Source organism: Cicer arietinum, chromosome 6, assembly GCF_000331145.2.
Source record: "Cicer arietinum cultivar CDC Frontier isolate Library 1 chromosome 6, Cicar.CDCFrontier_v2.0, whole genome shotgun sequence".
Classification (NCBI taxonomy): domain Eukaryota; kingdom Viridiplantae; phylum Streptophyta; class Magnoliopsida; order Fabales; family Fabaceae; genus Cicer; species Cicer arietinum.
This window is the reverse complement of record NC_021165.2, coordinates 14581469-14595089: the sequence shown is the minus strand read 5'-3', so window position 1 is coordinate 14595089 and position 13621 is coordinate 14581469. Positions and strand designations below refer to the sequence as shown.

The 13621-nt window shown below is 25.5% G+C and overlaps 1 protein-coding gene across 1 annotated transcript; it reads left to right on the top strand.

Annotated features, from left to right (window-relative positions):
* The first annotated feature begins 9675 nt into the window (after positions 1-9675).
* LOC101501085 (sugar transport protein 1-like) lies at positions 9676-12761 on the top strand. The gene is made up of 4 exons (XM_004504903.4): positions 9676-9904; positions 9995-10317; positions 11419-12048; positions 12152-12761. The coding sequence occupies exons 1-4, from the start codon at positions 9772-9774 to the stop codon at positions 12623-12625; spliced, it is 1560 nt and encodes a 519-aa protein (XP_004504960.1). The 5' UTR covers positions 9676-9771; the 3' UTR covers positions 12626-12761.
* Positions 12762-13621: the final 860 nt, after the last annotated feature.

Here is a 13621-nt window from a genome sequence, read left to right as displayed (position 1 = left end):
AACTTTGAATTACCAAATGATTCTTGTCTAATTAAGAGTGTCCATTGAGATTAAGTAAGCAACACATTTCAACATCTTAATGTGAAAATAATGATTTGGACTTTGCCGTCCGTCATGCAAGTAGATAGATATTCTAATTCAAATACTTATCACTTTTGAAGAACTTGATTGTCGTTTTTACACATGAATTAAGGAGATAAGATGGTTCACTATACAATTATTGTTTGATTAGGATTAGCTGATATCAAAACATGTAGAAAGTGACAAATGAGAATGTGCAAACGATACTAATTCTGTCTATTCAATTTTTTCGACAAAAATATCGAAAGTTATAAAAAATTTAATGATGATCTAACAAGTGTATTAAATTATGGAGACTTCAGTTGTATATTAACAAATTAATACGATTTGATGTTATTCAAATTAAATCATCAATAGTTGAATGTCATTTCATTTATCTACTAAAAATTTTAATTTATTTAATTTTAATAAATATTATAAGAATGCATATTTGAACAAATTAAAAAAAAAAAATTGATAAAAAAGTTTATAATACCAATATTCATTCTACTTTTTTATTGTACTTTATAATTTGTCTTAAACTATTATCAAATAAGATTGTGTAAAGATTCATAAGAATTTTTTGTTGTTAAAACTGACCATCATATTTCGAGTTAAAATTCAAATGTATGTGTGATGTTTCATTATTATTCCATCTACATAAAAAAAAAAAAAAAAAAAGAATAAGATAATTTAAATAACGGATAAAATAAAAAAAGAAATGATTGTATATCGAAACTTTGCATCAAAACTTCATACAAAATTATGCTCATAGAACAATAAATAGTAAAATAGTAAATGAAAGAAAATAAATTAAGGATAAAATATAAAAAAAACAACTATACTAAAATTTGATATCTCCTTTTTATATATAAGTATAAATTCCCGCACTTATATTTTGAAAAATTATGACCAATAAATGTAGTAAAATAATATTATCTCTAATTCCATTTATAAGAGAAATTAACAAAAATAACAGAAAATTCGATGTACTCTTTAATTATTTTAATTTTTTGATTATTTTTATATATATAATTATTATTGAAAATTGTGACGCATTAAATATTAATTAGTAATATTAAAAATTCAAAAGCTTATATATATGAAAGTAGTAAATAACATGTTTTTTTGTGTCTAATTAATATCTTTAGTGGGATCTATTTTTTGTAAATTAAAATAACATTAATTCATTTAAATTGAGAAAAATTTCATCGATCGAGAAAAATACAATTCAAGTAAAAAAAACAAATGATGAATATGTGAATAAACTTAAAATATACAGATTAATATCATAAAAAAATAAAATATTTACAATTGTGACAAAATTTATTACTATGACAAAATTGAACTTAAAAAATATAACTTTGACAATGTCAAAGTTATTGATTGAATATGAATATGTATTTGATTGAAGTTAATTTGAATAAACATACACCGAACAACGGAAAAAACTAAATATATATAAAAATATTTATTTAATAAAAATAAAAATAAAAAACAAGTTAGAGAAAGATTCTACTCAAAAAAATATAATCTTAAATCTCTTCTCTAACAGATGAATGAAGAAAAATAAAAAATAAAAAGATTTTATTTTGGCGTCAGATAAATTTTTAATAACAATTTTTAGTGAGATCTATTTTCGAAATATCAAAACACATAAATTTTATTTAATAAAAAAGTGGTATCAGAAAAATAATATAAAATGAGTGTTAGTAGCACTAATTATTTGGAAGCAACAACGTCAAAATACCGTTTCCTAGACAAAGTGATGATGTGACAATATCTAATGTCCAACGCCATTGTTTTCTGTTGTTTTGTAGTTATCTGGTTTCTGCTTTATTATGACTCCTACTTTATGTGGTGATAATTAATTTATCGCGTTTACATGCATCACAATTATTTTGTCCACGGATTCGCCAATCACCATCCCTTCTCCTTTAAAAGAAATTCAAAGAAATTGAGAAGAAAAAAAATTATTTCCCCTTTTTATAATAATTTTGTATTTATAAGAAAAATTATATCAAATTCATTTTAGTTTTTTATTTTCAATACAACTATAATGTTTTTTTTTTCTTTCAATTATATCCTCTAATTATACTATATGCATCATTCTTAAGTTATTAATCTTACAAAGATAGTTTAGTAAAATTAATTTTCTTTCATTTTTATTTCTCATATTTTCTTTCTAAACTTGAATTCTCTCAAACTCTTAATATGTGTGAAATGGTCGATGCAACAGTTTTTTTAAGACAATGAAGTACTATGTTAGGATATTGTGTTTTAAATATATTTTGAAAAAATAATTTTTTAAAATAAGAATTATCAGTTTTAATTTTTTATTTAAAAATAAGAAAATAAAAAACAGTTTTACAAAATCAAACATATCTTTAACTTTTTAATTTTTAAAATCTAAAATAATTTAAAAATAGAGAATTCAAACATGTTCTTTAGATATCATATTTATGATCTAATGTATTTTGTTTTGCTCATCTTGAAACTTGTTGGTACTGTCAGCAAAATGTTTGCATACTCCTCTCCTTGATTCAATTTTTGATGATCGTTGAATTTGGCAAGGAAAATATCATGGTGGATATTTAGTACGAAATACCTATCATTTTTGTATTATTGAAATCATAGATAATAAGCACTTCCGAGTTGCAAGTGAATGATATCTTATTTCGTCGAAAATGAAGAACCCAAGATGGAGATTATGTCACAATTGTCTCCCAACTAGCCAGTGTCTAAGAAATTGAGACTTTAATTGTCCTTCCAATTGTATTTTATGTAAAGATTGTTTAATCTTTTGTTGGAAATATGCTGCAAATTTTGAACAAGAAGATTATGAAATTAACACGATAAAAGTTGTACATATAAATTCCAAAATGTTTGTATCACACTAAACTTTAAATTCGATTCTCATCCACTAATCTATATATATTGGAGTTAAATGGGTTAACCGACAAATCTTCTTCAAGATACTTTAGAATCCTTGAAATGAATTGCACATTCATATCAAACTTATCTATTAATGATAATTTACATAATAAAGTTATTTCATTTACTTTCGTGCAGTAGATAAATGAAGAAATGAATCAAAAATATTTTTGATAAAAATTTAATTTATTTAACATGAAAATTCACGTTATTCTTTTCTACCTCTAAAGTGTCTCTATTTATAAAGAAATTCATATCAATAATTTGTATTTGTTTTTCATCGCATCTCAATAATATATGTTCGATTAGAGTTGTGTTTTAGCTAATGATAAAACTACTATATCTAACAAATGAGGTATTACTCATACGTGAGCTAAATTAGCCCCGTCTTCAACCAGTGTCCACCTTTTCATTGATATTCCCATGTGTATTTGACAAATTATTATCAATAAAATAATATAATAATATTTCCGTAAAAAAAATAACAAAAAGAAAAAGCTAAAAGAAAAGGATTGGAAGGAAAAAATATGCCACAAAGGACATAAAGGTTAAAAAACGATGGAAGCTTAAAGAGAAGTTTGTCTTCAATTAAAAAAGTTGTTGTATATTATTGGAAGAATAATGGACAAACACAAAGGAAGCTTGTATGAAAGCTATTATCCATTTCGTTGCTCTCTTTTCCAACATTGGGATCGATTTCTTTTTCTTTTCGACTTTTGTTTAGTTCACCTTATTTCCAAGATGTTTCCTAACAGAATTTAATTTCTTTAACCTATAGAGATTCTTGTTACTTTTCACTTTTGTAAAAGCATAGAGAAAATGCCCTCAACATGATTCATGCATGCCTTCTAAGAGTTCAAGTGTCTTCAGTAAATCTATATATTACTACTAATTGTTTTATTTTTGTTATAAGATATATAACCTGTTTATATTGTTTTAAAAAATAATTTAATTTATCTTTTAATTATTTATAGATTTAATTACACTCTTGATCTTTATAGTTTAAGTTATGTTGGTCTTTATGTTTTTTTTCCGAACAATTTAGTCCTTTATTTTAAAAATTAATGAAATATGGTTCAATTTTTGAATTGGAGATCTCTGGATTTTTTAAATTTTTGAATTGGGGATTTTTGGATTTTTTTGGTTTTCAATTGGGAATTTTTTGTTTTTTAATTTAGAAATTTCTAAGTTTTGGTGACAAAAATGTTCAGAAGTATCTATTGTTGAAATGGTAATTGGTTGATTAATAAATCTTTGATTTTTTAGGAATTTTTTTATATTGATTGATTTTTTAGGTTGAAGATGAAGAAGGAAAAATATGAAGAGATAAAATCTCTTGTTTTGATTTTTGTTTTTCAAATAATTAGTCTTTCTCCTTACAAAATTTTATGGAAAAAAATAATAAAAGTAAGAAAATCATGACATATCATATACACGACAACATTTTAAATGAAATAAATAAATATAAAACACAAGTGTTTTCATGTTTTACATAAGGTAAATAATATATAGTGTAAATTTGTTTTAATTATTCTATGATGTAATTTATTATGCACCCATTGTACTCCTATATATATATTTGTTGGAAAATCAACAAGAAAAAATATTCACACAAATAGAAACATGCACACTCATATAAAAAAGTAAAAGAACAACAAAAGCCATACGAGTATCATAAAAAATACTCATACTAATTAATAGTAAAATAAATAATAATAATAATAATAATAATAATAATATAAAAGACTGTGATATTATAAAAAAATCACTCTTACTAATTAATAATTAAATAATTAAGATTTGTGGTTGTGTTTAACTTGGTTTTGTTCTGAAAAAAATGAAAATATATCCGTACAATCTTCACAAAATATAACTAAAAAACACCCGGTAAAAATCAAAATTTGAACGTTTTGATATTGTTTGAATAAGATTATAATAGTCATTAAGTTCTATCTTAACTACTGACAAATATCAATATCGTTAATGTGGACATTTTGTTTTTCGAATCCAAATCTCAAATTAAAATATAATCTATCATTTTTCTAAAATAAAAAAAAAATAGAATTACAATATTTATTTAAATCTATTTAAATGCAAACACTTACTATTGAAGTTTTTTTATTTTTAAAAACAAATGGATGCCTTTATTATGTTAACAAGATAAATAACAAATGGATGCCTTCATTATGGTAACAACTTAATACTATTGTACCGTGAGTACAACTCAATTGCTAACTGCAATGACATCTATATGCAAGAGCTTGAGTTTAAATATGAGATTATCCACTGATATTGATATGTGAAGGAGTACTCCTTGTCCTTATAGTACTCCATTGATATCCCTAAACTAGACCTTGCAAGATATAAGTTTGTCTGACTTTGAAATTATTAAGTTCGTGTCTTAATAAGGTTTGATATAAGGTGTGTAAAATATATTACCTATCATATGCTTATTTTCAAGGTTTGGTCTAATTTTTTTGAAAGCCTAATATTGTCACTCAAGTGGTGAGTGGTGTATACTTTCCAAAATTGATTAGCAAAATAGTAAGTCATTGAGTTTATGTTTCATTTTGATATCAAATATGACATTTTGAATAATATAACTGTATATGACATTATATTTTAAATTTATTTTAGATATATAATTGCTAATAAGTGCTCCAATGGCACTTTTAGGCCATTGTTAAATTATTTTATACAAATTATTTAAATATATCAAAATTGATGTAGATAGTATATTTAAATTATAGAAAATGTTGGCAAATTTATATTTTAATATAAAATTTAATATAATTTTTTTTGTTTGAAATAGACAATTAGTATTTAGTTGTAACGCCAGTTTGTTTCCTTCACCTGAATTTGAACTTGATACCTCTAATTCTTTAACCATTATCAGAAATTAGGTGAACTATCTACCCACTCTAATATAATAAGACTTATAGTAACATATTTATATTTACTACGTATTTCGTCTCATAATAAATGTTATTTTAGCAAAAAACATAATATATCAAAATGAATGTCTTTCACAATTTTCAATACAACTTTAGTTATATTTTTTTTATATTATCATTTAATGATTATTATATACACAACTTTTAAATCATTATTATATTTATATTGATAATAGTAAAAAATTTATCAATAATTAAGATAAATAGTTTGGTGACATAACTTATCTATTTCTTCTAGTTATTATATTTCTTAGTATGTGTGCAAACATTAAATGACATTCATTCTAATACGAAAGGAGTAATTTTTAATCAAATTGGTCGGTAGGCTAAACACTTTTAGGCTATATTTGTTGGATGACTTATACTTTATGTAATTCTATTTATAAGATAATAAAACAAAAACACCAAAATCAATAGACTCATTTATTGTTTTAACTTTTTGATTAGTTTTACAGATATATTTTTATTGAAAATTGTGAGACATTGAATATCATTAATAATATTAAAAAGATAAATATCTTATTTACAAACAATTTAAACAATAATTGCACCTTAAAAGTCATAACTTTTTTTAATATATAACTAAAAGATTATCTTATATATAGGACTAAAGAGAGTGTTTTGATAAATAAATTTTTACAAAAAAATTAACTTTACTTATTTTTTTAAAACAAATGTATGTCCAAACAATTAAATCTAGAGAAATATCAAAATGAATATAAATTATACTAATTTTACTCCAAAATTTAATAGAAATAATTTAGCATTTGATAGTTATTTAAAATAAATAACTATAATAAAGGTTTATATGAAAAATATTTTTATTAAATATCATTTTAAAGTAAAAATCATAAAGATATTAAACTTATAAATCTATTCATATCTAAATTTGGGGTAAACTGAATCAAATCATATAAATAGTATTTGAAAAAAATAGATACGGTGTATGTTCCAACAGTATAATATTTTTTTTCTTTTTTTAATGAATAGGCAGCAATAAATGAAAATAGATTTATCCTTATAATGATCCACATTGTTTGTACACTCCAATTGGTAATTAATTAGGTGTAAAGGCCTTTAAGGTCACGTATAACTGATGCTCTTCACGAATCTTTTACTATTGACACCGACATTATCAAAACCAACGCCAACTGCTCATCAATTAATCCGACATTATCCAATACCAACCCACCCATCCAATACTTTCCTAATATTCCGCTATGGATAAAATCTTACTATATCTTTAGAGTAATTATACTATAACTATAACCTTCCTTTTCCTTTCTACAATGGCTGACTCAGCAATCACATCCTTATTATAAATAAATAAAAGGAAATTCGGAGAAAATCAATCAATTTAATAAACACAGCACAACCCAACTCAAATACTCCGTTATCTGAGTATTATATGACGTGTGAAACCCACCAAGTGTCAAATTTGAAAAATTGAAACACAATGGGATTGGATTGGTAAGGACTAACGAGATTGTATCTTTTAAAAGACACAAAAAACTATGGTATAAAAAGGGACTTGACTTTTAATAATAAAAAAAGGGAATTGACTTTCTTTTTGTCGGCTTATCCAACTTGGCCATATGTTTTAGTGATACTTGAGCTCATCGAGAGATCGAAAAATTCATGAAGGGACACATAGCACTTAAATAAGAGTCCAATGGTAATACATTTTTAATATAAAATAATTAACATATCACCGTGTCAAATAATCAATTATAAAATAATCATCAAAAGTGTGACAAATTTTTGGGGAAATTAAATTATCTCTTTACGAACGAAAGTATATTAGTAAATTTATTGAATAAATAGAAATTGAAAACATTTTTATTGCTTTGACATTTAAAATATATACTTTTCGTTTTTTGTAATAAGTACTATTATGTTTGGAAGTGAAGTTGGCTGTAATTTGTCGCAATGTAGCCTTCACCGCAATTCCACCGAACCTACAAACTGTAGCTTCACTCTGACCGCTAAGGTGTGAACGTGATTTTAATCGGTATTTTACTGAAAATATAAGGAATTAAAAAAGTGAAAATGCAGAGTTAAAAAAAAAATAATATAAATATATTATTTTAACAACTCATTTAGATTAATTATCTACTTGATTATATTTTGTTATTAAATTTTAATAAATAAAAGAGAGTTGTAAACAAAATAAAATTAAACTGTTATTTATCTACAAATTAAAAGAGTTATTAAAATAACAATTACATATTTATTTTATTTTATTAAAATAATTTTATTTTTCAATTATTTTTATTTATTAAATTTATAATTATTTATTTATTAAAATTAAAAAAATTACAGATGATCACATTCCTACCTCCAAAAAATTATCCTGTCACAAGTTTTAAATAAAAAATAATCTCAAAACTAACGTAAAAAATAAGGACTGTTTTTTTACTAAAACAATGACTCTTAAAAACTACGTAAAAATGCTTCTATTACTTAGGAAAAGAAGTATACTATTTATAAATTGTTACAAATACATTGCGTTTGTAAAATACTTTTATTCATAATGAAAATACATAATGTTCATATTTGTGTGCAGAATTAATATATCATTTTCTAATCAGAATGGGTGATGCTTTATACAGTTCAGGGTAGAAAGGAGATTGAAAGTTATTATTTGTCGTTTATCCACTCCTCTTAACGTATCTTTGACATCACGAAATTACAGTGAATTATAGTAATTTTTTATTGTCATAATTTTAGCAATTCTACTCTATAATATCAAATATATACTTAATTATTGAGTAAAAATATTTTTATATAGTAATCTTTTTAAAATTATATTTAATGTAATAATTTAAATTTATATATTCTCGAGAGTCATAATAATTAAATTATTTAATTGTTATATATATATATATTAAAAAAGTATATAAATAAAAGAGAAAAATAAAAAAATTATCAAATTATTCTCATTAATTATTAGTGCATTATCAATATTATAATATACTTTCTCTAATAATTATTATAAACAAAAACAAAAATTTCTTAAATTTTAGCTATTATTATCAGCAAAAATTAACTATTTTTAATTAATTTAATACTATTATTTTCAGTACACTTTCTAGTTTCTTTAAAATATTTAAAGTTGATAATTAAATATTTGACATTAAAAAGAGGAAAATTTAATAAATTTAACTTATATTTTATATAAAATTTAAAAAATTAATTGTTTTTAATTACCTTTTTTTAATATTTGCAAATAGTTATTTTTCTTCTTTTAGTAGTGACTGATTTAAGTATACTAAAAACATTACATTAAAAATATTGTGGCAGAATATTAATTATACTATTGACAGTTAAAGGTAGATAAAGATATATTCAATTAATCATAATTTAAAGATAAAGTAGTAGATAAAGATATATTCAAATTATTTATGCATTCAAATTTGAATGTTATTCCTCTAAAATAAAATCTAATTTTTTGCGTAAAGATCCAATATTTTTGCCTTTGCCTTATCTATTCATTAATTAGGCTATCGTCACTTAATATTTTTGTTTTAAACTAACTTTTTTGTTTTTAACATAAAAAGAATATATTTAATCTGTGAGTAAGTATTATTTATGTTTTTTCTAAAGAATTAGTTATGATTGTATATTGACAGCTCATCAGAAAAAAAAGATATAGCCAAATAGTTGTCATAAAAAAAGAAAAAGAAAAAAGAGATAAAGCCAAATAAACAAAGTTTTCGAGTCTCGTTAACTCTATATAAACTCTTCCCATTCTGTTTCCAAAACCTCCATCTGGTTTCTATTGTTTATTGCTTCATTCACTCACTTTCTTTCAATCAGAAAAATGCCTGCTGTAGGAATACCCATCGGAGGTGGGAACAAGGAGTATCCCGGAAACCTCACTCCTTTTGTAACCGTAACATGCATCGTGGCTGCCATGGGTGGTTTGATCTTCGGCTACGATATTGGGATTTCAGGTACATAAATCATACATACTACTTGGATATTGATTCTTTTTTGTTTGAGCGTATTATAAGTTTTGATTTTGTTGAATGGGTTTTGATCAGGTGGAGTGACGTCTATGGATCCGTTTTTAAAGAAGTTTTTTCCGGCGGTATACAGAAAGAAAAACGATGACAAAACGACAAACCAATACTGTCAATACGACAGTCAAACACTGACAATGTTTACGTCGTCGCTTTACCTTGCTGCGTTACTGTCGTCGTTGGTGGCTTCCACCGTTACTCGTAAGTTTGGTAGAAAACTTTCCATGCTTTTCGGAGGTCTTCTTTTCCTTGTTGGTGCTCTTATTAATGGCTTTGCACAACAAGTTTGGATGTTGATTGTCGGTCGGATCTTGCTCGGCTTTGGTATCGGTTTTGCAAATCAGGTACTCTTTTTTCTTTTCCTCTGTTTTCTTTTTTATTTCTTTATTTTTTTTTTTTTTTGAAAACGGTTTAACACAAAATATGGGTGAGTCTGTATACTTCCACTTTTTTAGCGTACAGCAAATTTGGAATGATTCAAATTCAGACTTGTTTGCGTTTGATTCCTTCATTGAAGTTTTATCCTCTTTTTTCTTTAAATAATAATTAAAAAGTAATGAATATGTCTGTTGTCCTTTAATTTGTCTGTTTTGCACTATTTTAATTCACCTTAGTTTTGATCATAAATAAAAATTACTTGAAGGAAAAAATTTTAAAAAATTACAAGAATTAAAAAAATTGTTAGTTGTATTAATTTTTTGAGAATAAATATTGTTTTTCATGTTTATATGTGAAGAGATGATTAGTGAATAATATTTTTATAATATTTATTGTTGGTTGTTGAAATGTAAATTAGAGATATTTAAGAAAAAGAAATAATTAATAATAAATTAATAAATGTAAATTATTGTACAGGCTTTTTGAAATTTTCTTTCCTGCTTAAATATGGTATTTTTTAAAATTATTGTTATAATGTATGTCGTAACTAGTTCTTTGCTTTTTGTGTGTGTTTAATTGAAAGTAAACTCTTTCTCTATAAAGTATACTGACTCATAGACTCATATAGTAAGGTGTTACAAAAAATTTATGGCATTAATTGAATTAATTAATGAGTATTTTATTTTTTTCTGAAAGTGGCTGACGTAATTAATTGGTGGGTAACGTGGATTTTGATTTTTTCCACCTTAGGATTTGATTTGATCTTTGCGTTCTGAAACTTTTGACTTGTTTGGTTGCGGTGAAAATAAAAGGAATCTTGGCCTTATTTTTCTTTTCGCTATCATAGACATAGTTTGAGTGTGATCGCTTGATTTGAACACAATTTGATAGTTTGGCACTTTGCTCTCACTAATTTAAATATTATATAGTGCCATAATTATTGTGCCCCGTTTTTCATTCCATGTGATGATATGCATCATTTTCCACATCCTTTGCATTTGAAATATTTAATTAATTATTCTTAATTGACTTAATTTGTTAATTATTAATTATTTAAAATTTATTAGGCTGTGCCACTGTACCTCTCTGAGATGGCTCCATACAGATATAGAGGAGCTTTGAACATTGGATTTCAATTATCAATTACAATTGGTATACTTGTGGCCAATGTGTTGAACTACTTTTTTGCCAAAATCAAAGGAGGTTGGGGATGGAGATTAAGTTTGGGTGGAGCTATGGTTCCTGCTCTTATAATAACTATTGGATCATTAGTCCTTCCTGACACCCCCAATTCTATGATTGAACGTGGTGATCGTGATGCTGCTAAAATTCAACTTAAGAAAATTCGTGGTGTTGAAGATGTTGACGAAGAGTTTAATGATCTTGTTGCTGCTAGTGAAGCTTCCATGCAAGTTGAACACCCTTGGAGGAACTTGTTGCAAAGGAAATATAGACCTCAACTTACTATGGCTATAATGATTCCCTTTTTCCAACAATTTACTGGAATTAATGTTATTATGTTTTATGCACCTGTCCTCTTTAATTCTATTGGATTTAAGGATGATGCTTCTCTTATGTCTGCTGTCATCACTGGTGTTGTTAATGTTGTTGCTACTTGTGTCTCTATTTATGGTGTTGACAAGTGGGGTAGGAGAGCTCTTTTTCTTCAAGGTGGAGCTCAAATGATCCTATGTCAGGTACACTTCTTTTAATTTTCATTATGGTTGTAAATAATATTGTTTGCTTTTATACTAATTACATCAACTTTTGTTGACTCAACGTTCTCTTATATGTGTGCAGGTCGTAGTTGCAGCTGCTATTGGGGCCAAGTTTGGAGTTGATGGAAATCCTGGTGATTTACCAAAGTGGTATGCTGTAGTAGTTGTGCTCTTCATTTGCATTTATGTAGCAGGATTTGCTTGGTCATGGGGTCCTCTAGGTTGGTTGGTGCCTAGTGAGATTTTTCCATTGGAGATTCGTTCCGCTGCTCAAAGTATCAATGTGTCGGTTAACATGCTCTTCACCTTCTTTGTTGCACAAATTTTCTTGACAATGCTTTGTCACATGAAGTTTGGCTTGTTTATCTTCTTCGCGGCGTTTGTTGTGGTGATGACGATATATATATACTTCATGTTGCCTGAGACTAAGGGAATACCAATTGAAGAGATGACTAGGGTTTGGAAATCACATCCATATTGGTCTAAATATGTGGAACACGGTGATGATTATGGCAATGGTGTTGAGATGGGCAAGGGAGCTGTTAAAAATGTGTAATTAGTCTTGGTTTTGAATTATTCTTCTTAATAGTAGTGATTAATCTTTTTTTTTTCTTGTGAAACATACTATTGGTGCTAACATAGAGTATCCAATGTATTGAATTGCTCTTCAAAATTATGGGGTATTTTTCTCATGTGTCTCTTGTTTCGTTGAACAAACGTTGCACTCACAAAGTTTAAACATATAAATGCACATTTGAAATTTCGTGTGGCTTACTCCATTTATACCTGTGGAAATAAGACATTAAATTGGCTTACTCAATATTTAATCAAACTTAAATCACTACCTATGCCGGGATATGGCAAATGCTGTTATAATATTATACGGGCTAAAAAGTTAAAAGGGTTTAATTAAGCAAAGTTGTTGTGCTATTGGTTAATCATTATGGAAGAGTCTTGTGTAAATGTGTTGGTTGATTGTAATAGTTTTTGCACTCTTTATTGTGGACACATCTTCTACTATCTTTTATTGATAATGAAGTATTAATTTTGCCTTTGCAAAAAAACTCCAACCCACATATACTATGTTGGTAAATTATCAATTCTGTTAAGTTTTTCTTAAGGAAAAATATGGGTATAGATTGTTGATTTTAGATGGAGCTAGATATGATGTGTAGATAAATTAATAGTAAAGTTCTCTCAATGTATAACAAATTTGCGAGGTAGTTAATATGATAGTCTATACTAATTTTTTATGATAAATTATTTTGAAACTTTGATTAAATACGAATTAGATTGATACATGTTATCAAAGACGAAATGGAATATTTACTCTAAAGAAAATGTTTGATATACATTCCAACACTCTATCTATCAACACCATAATGAGAAGAAAAAAGAATAGTGAAAATAATATGACAAATGTGATAAATTGATTATATAACAAAAGAAGAGAGATAAAAAAAATTAAGATGTTAAATGAATGTATAAAGATTGGGGTATATATATAATTTTTAATGTCTTGAAATAAGTATTATATGGCGATGCCTAAAAC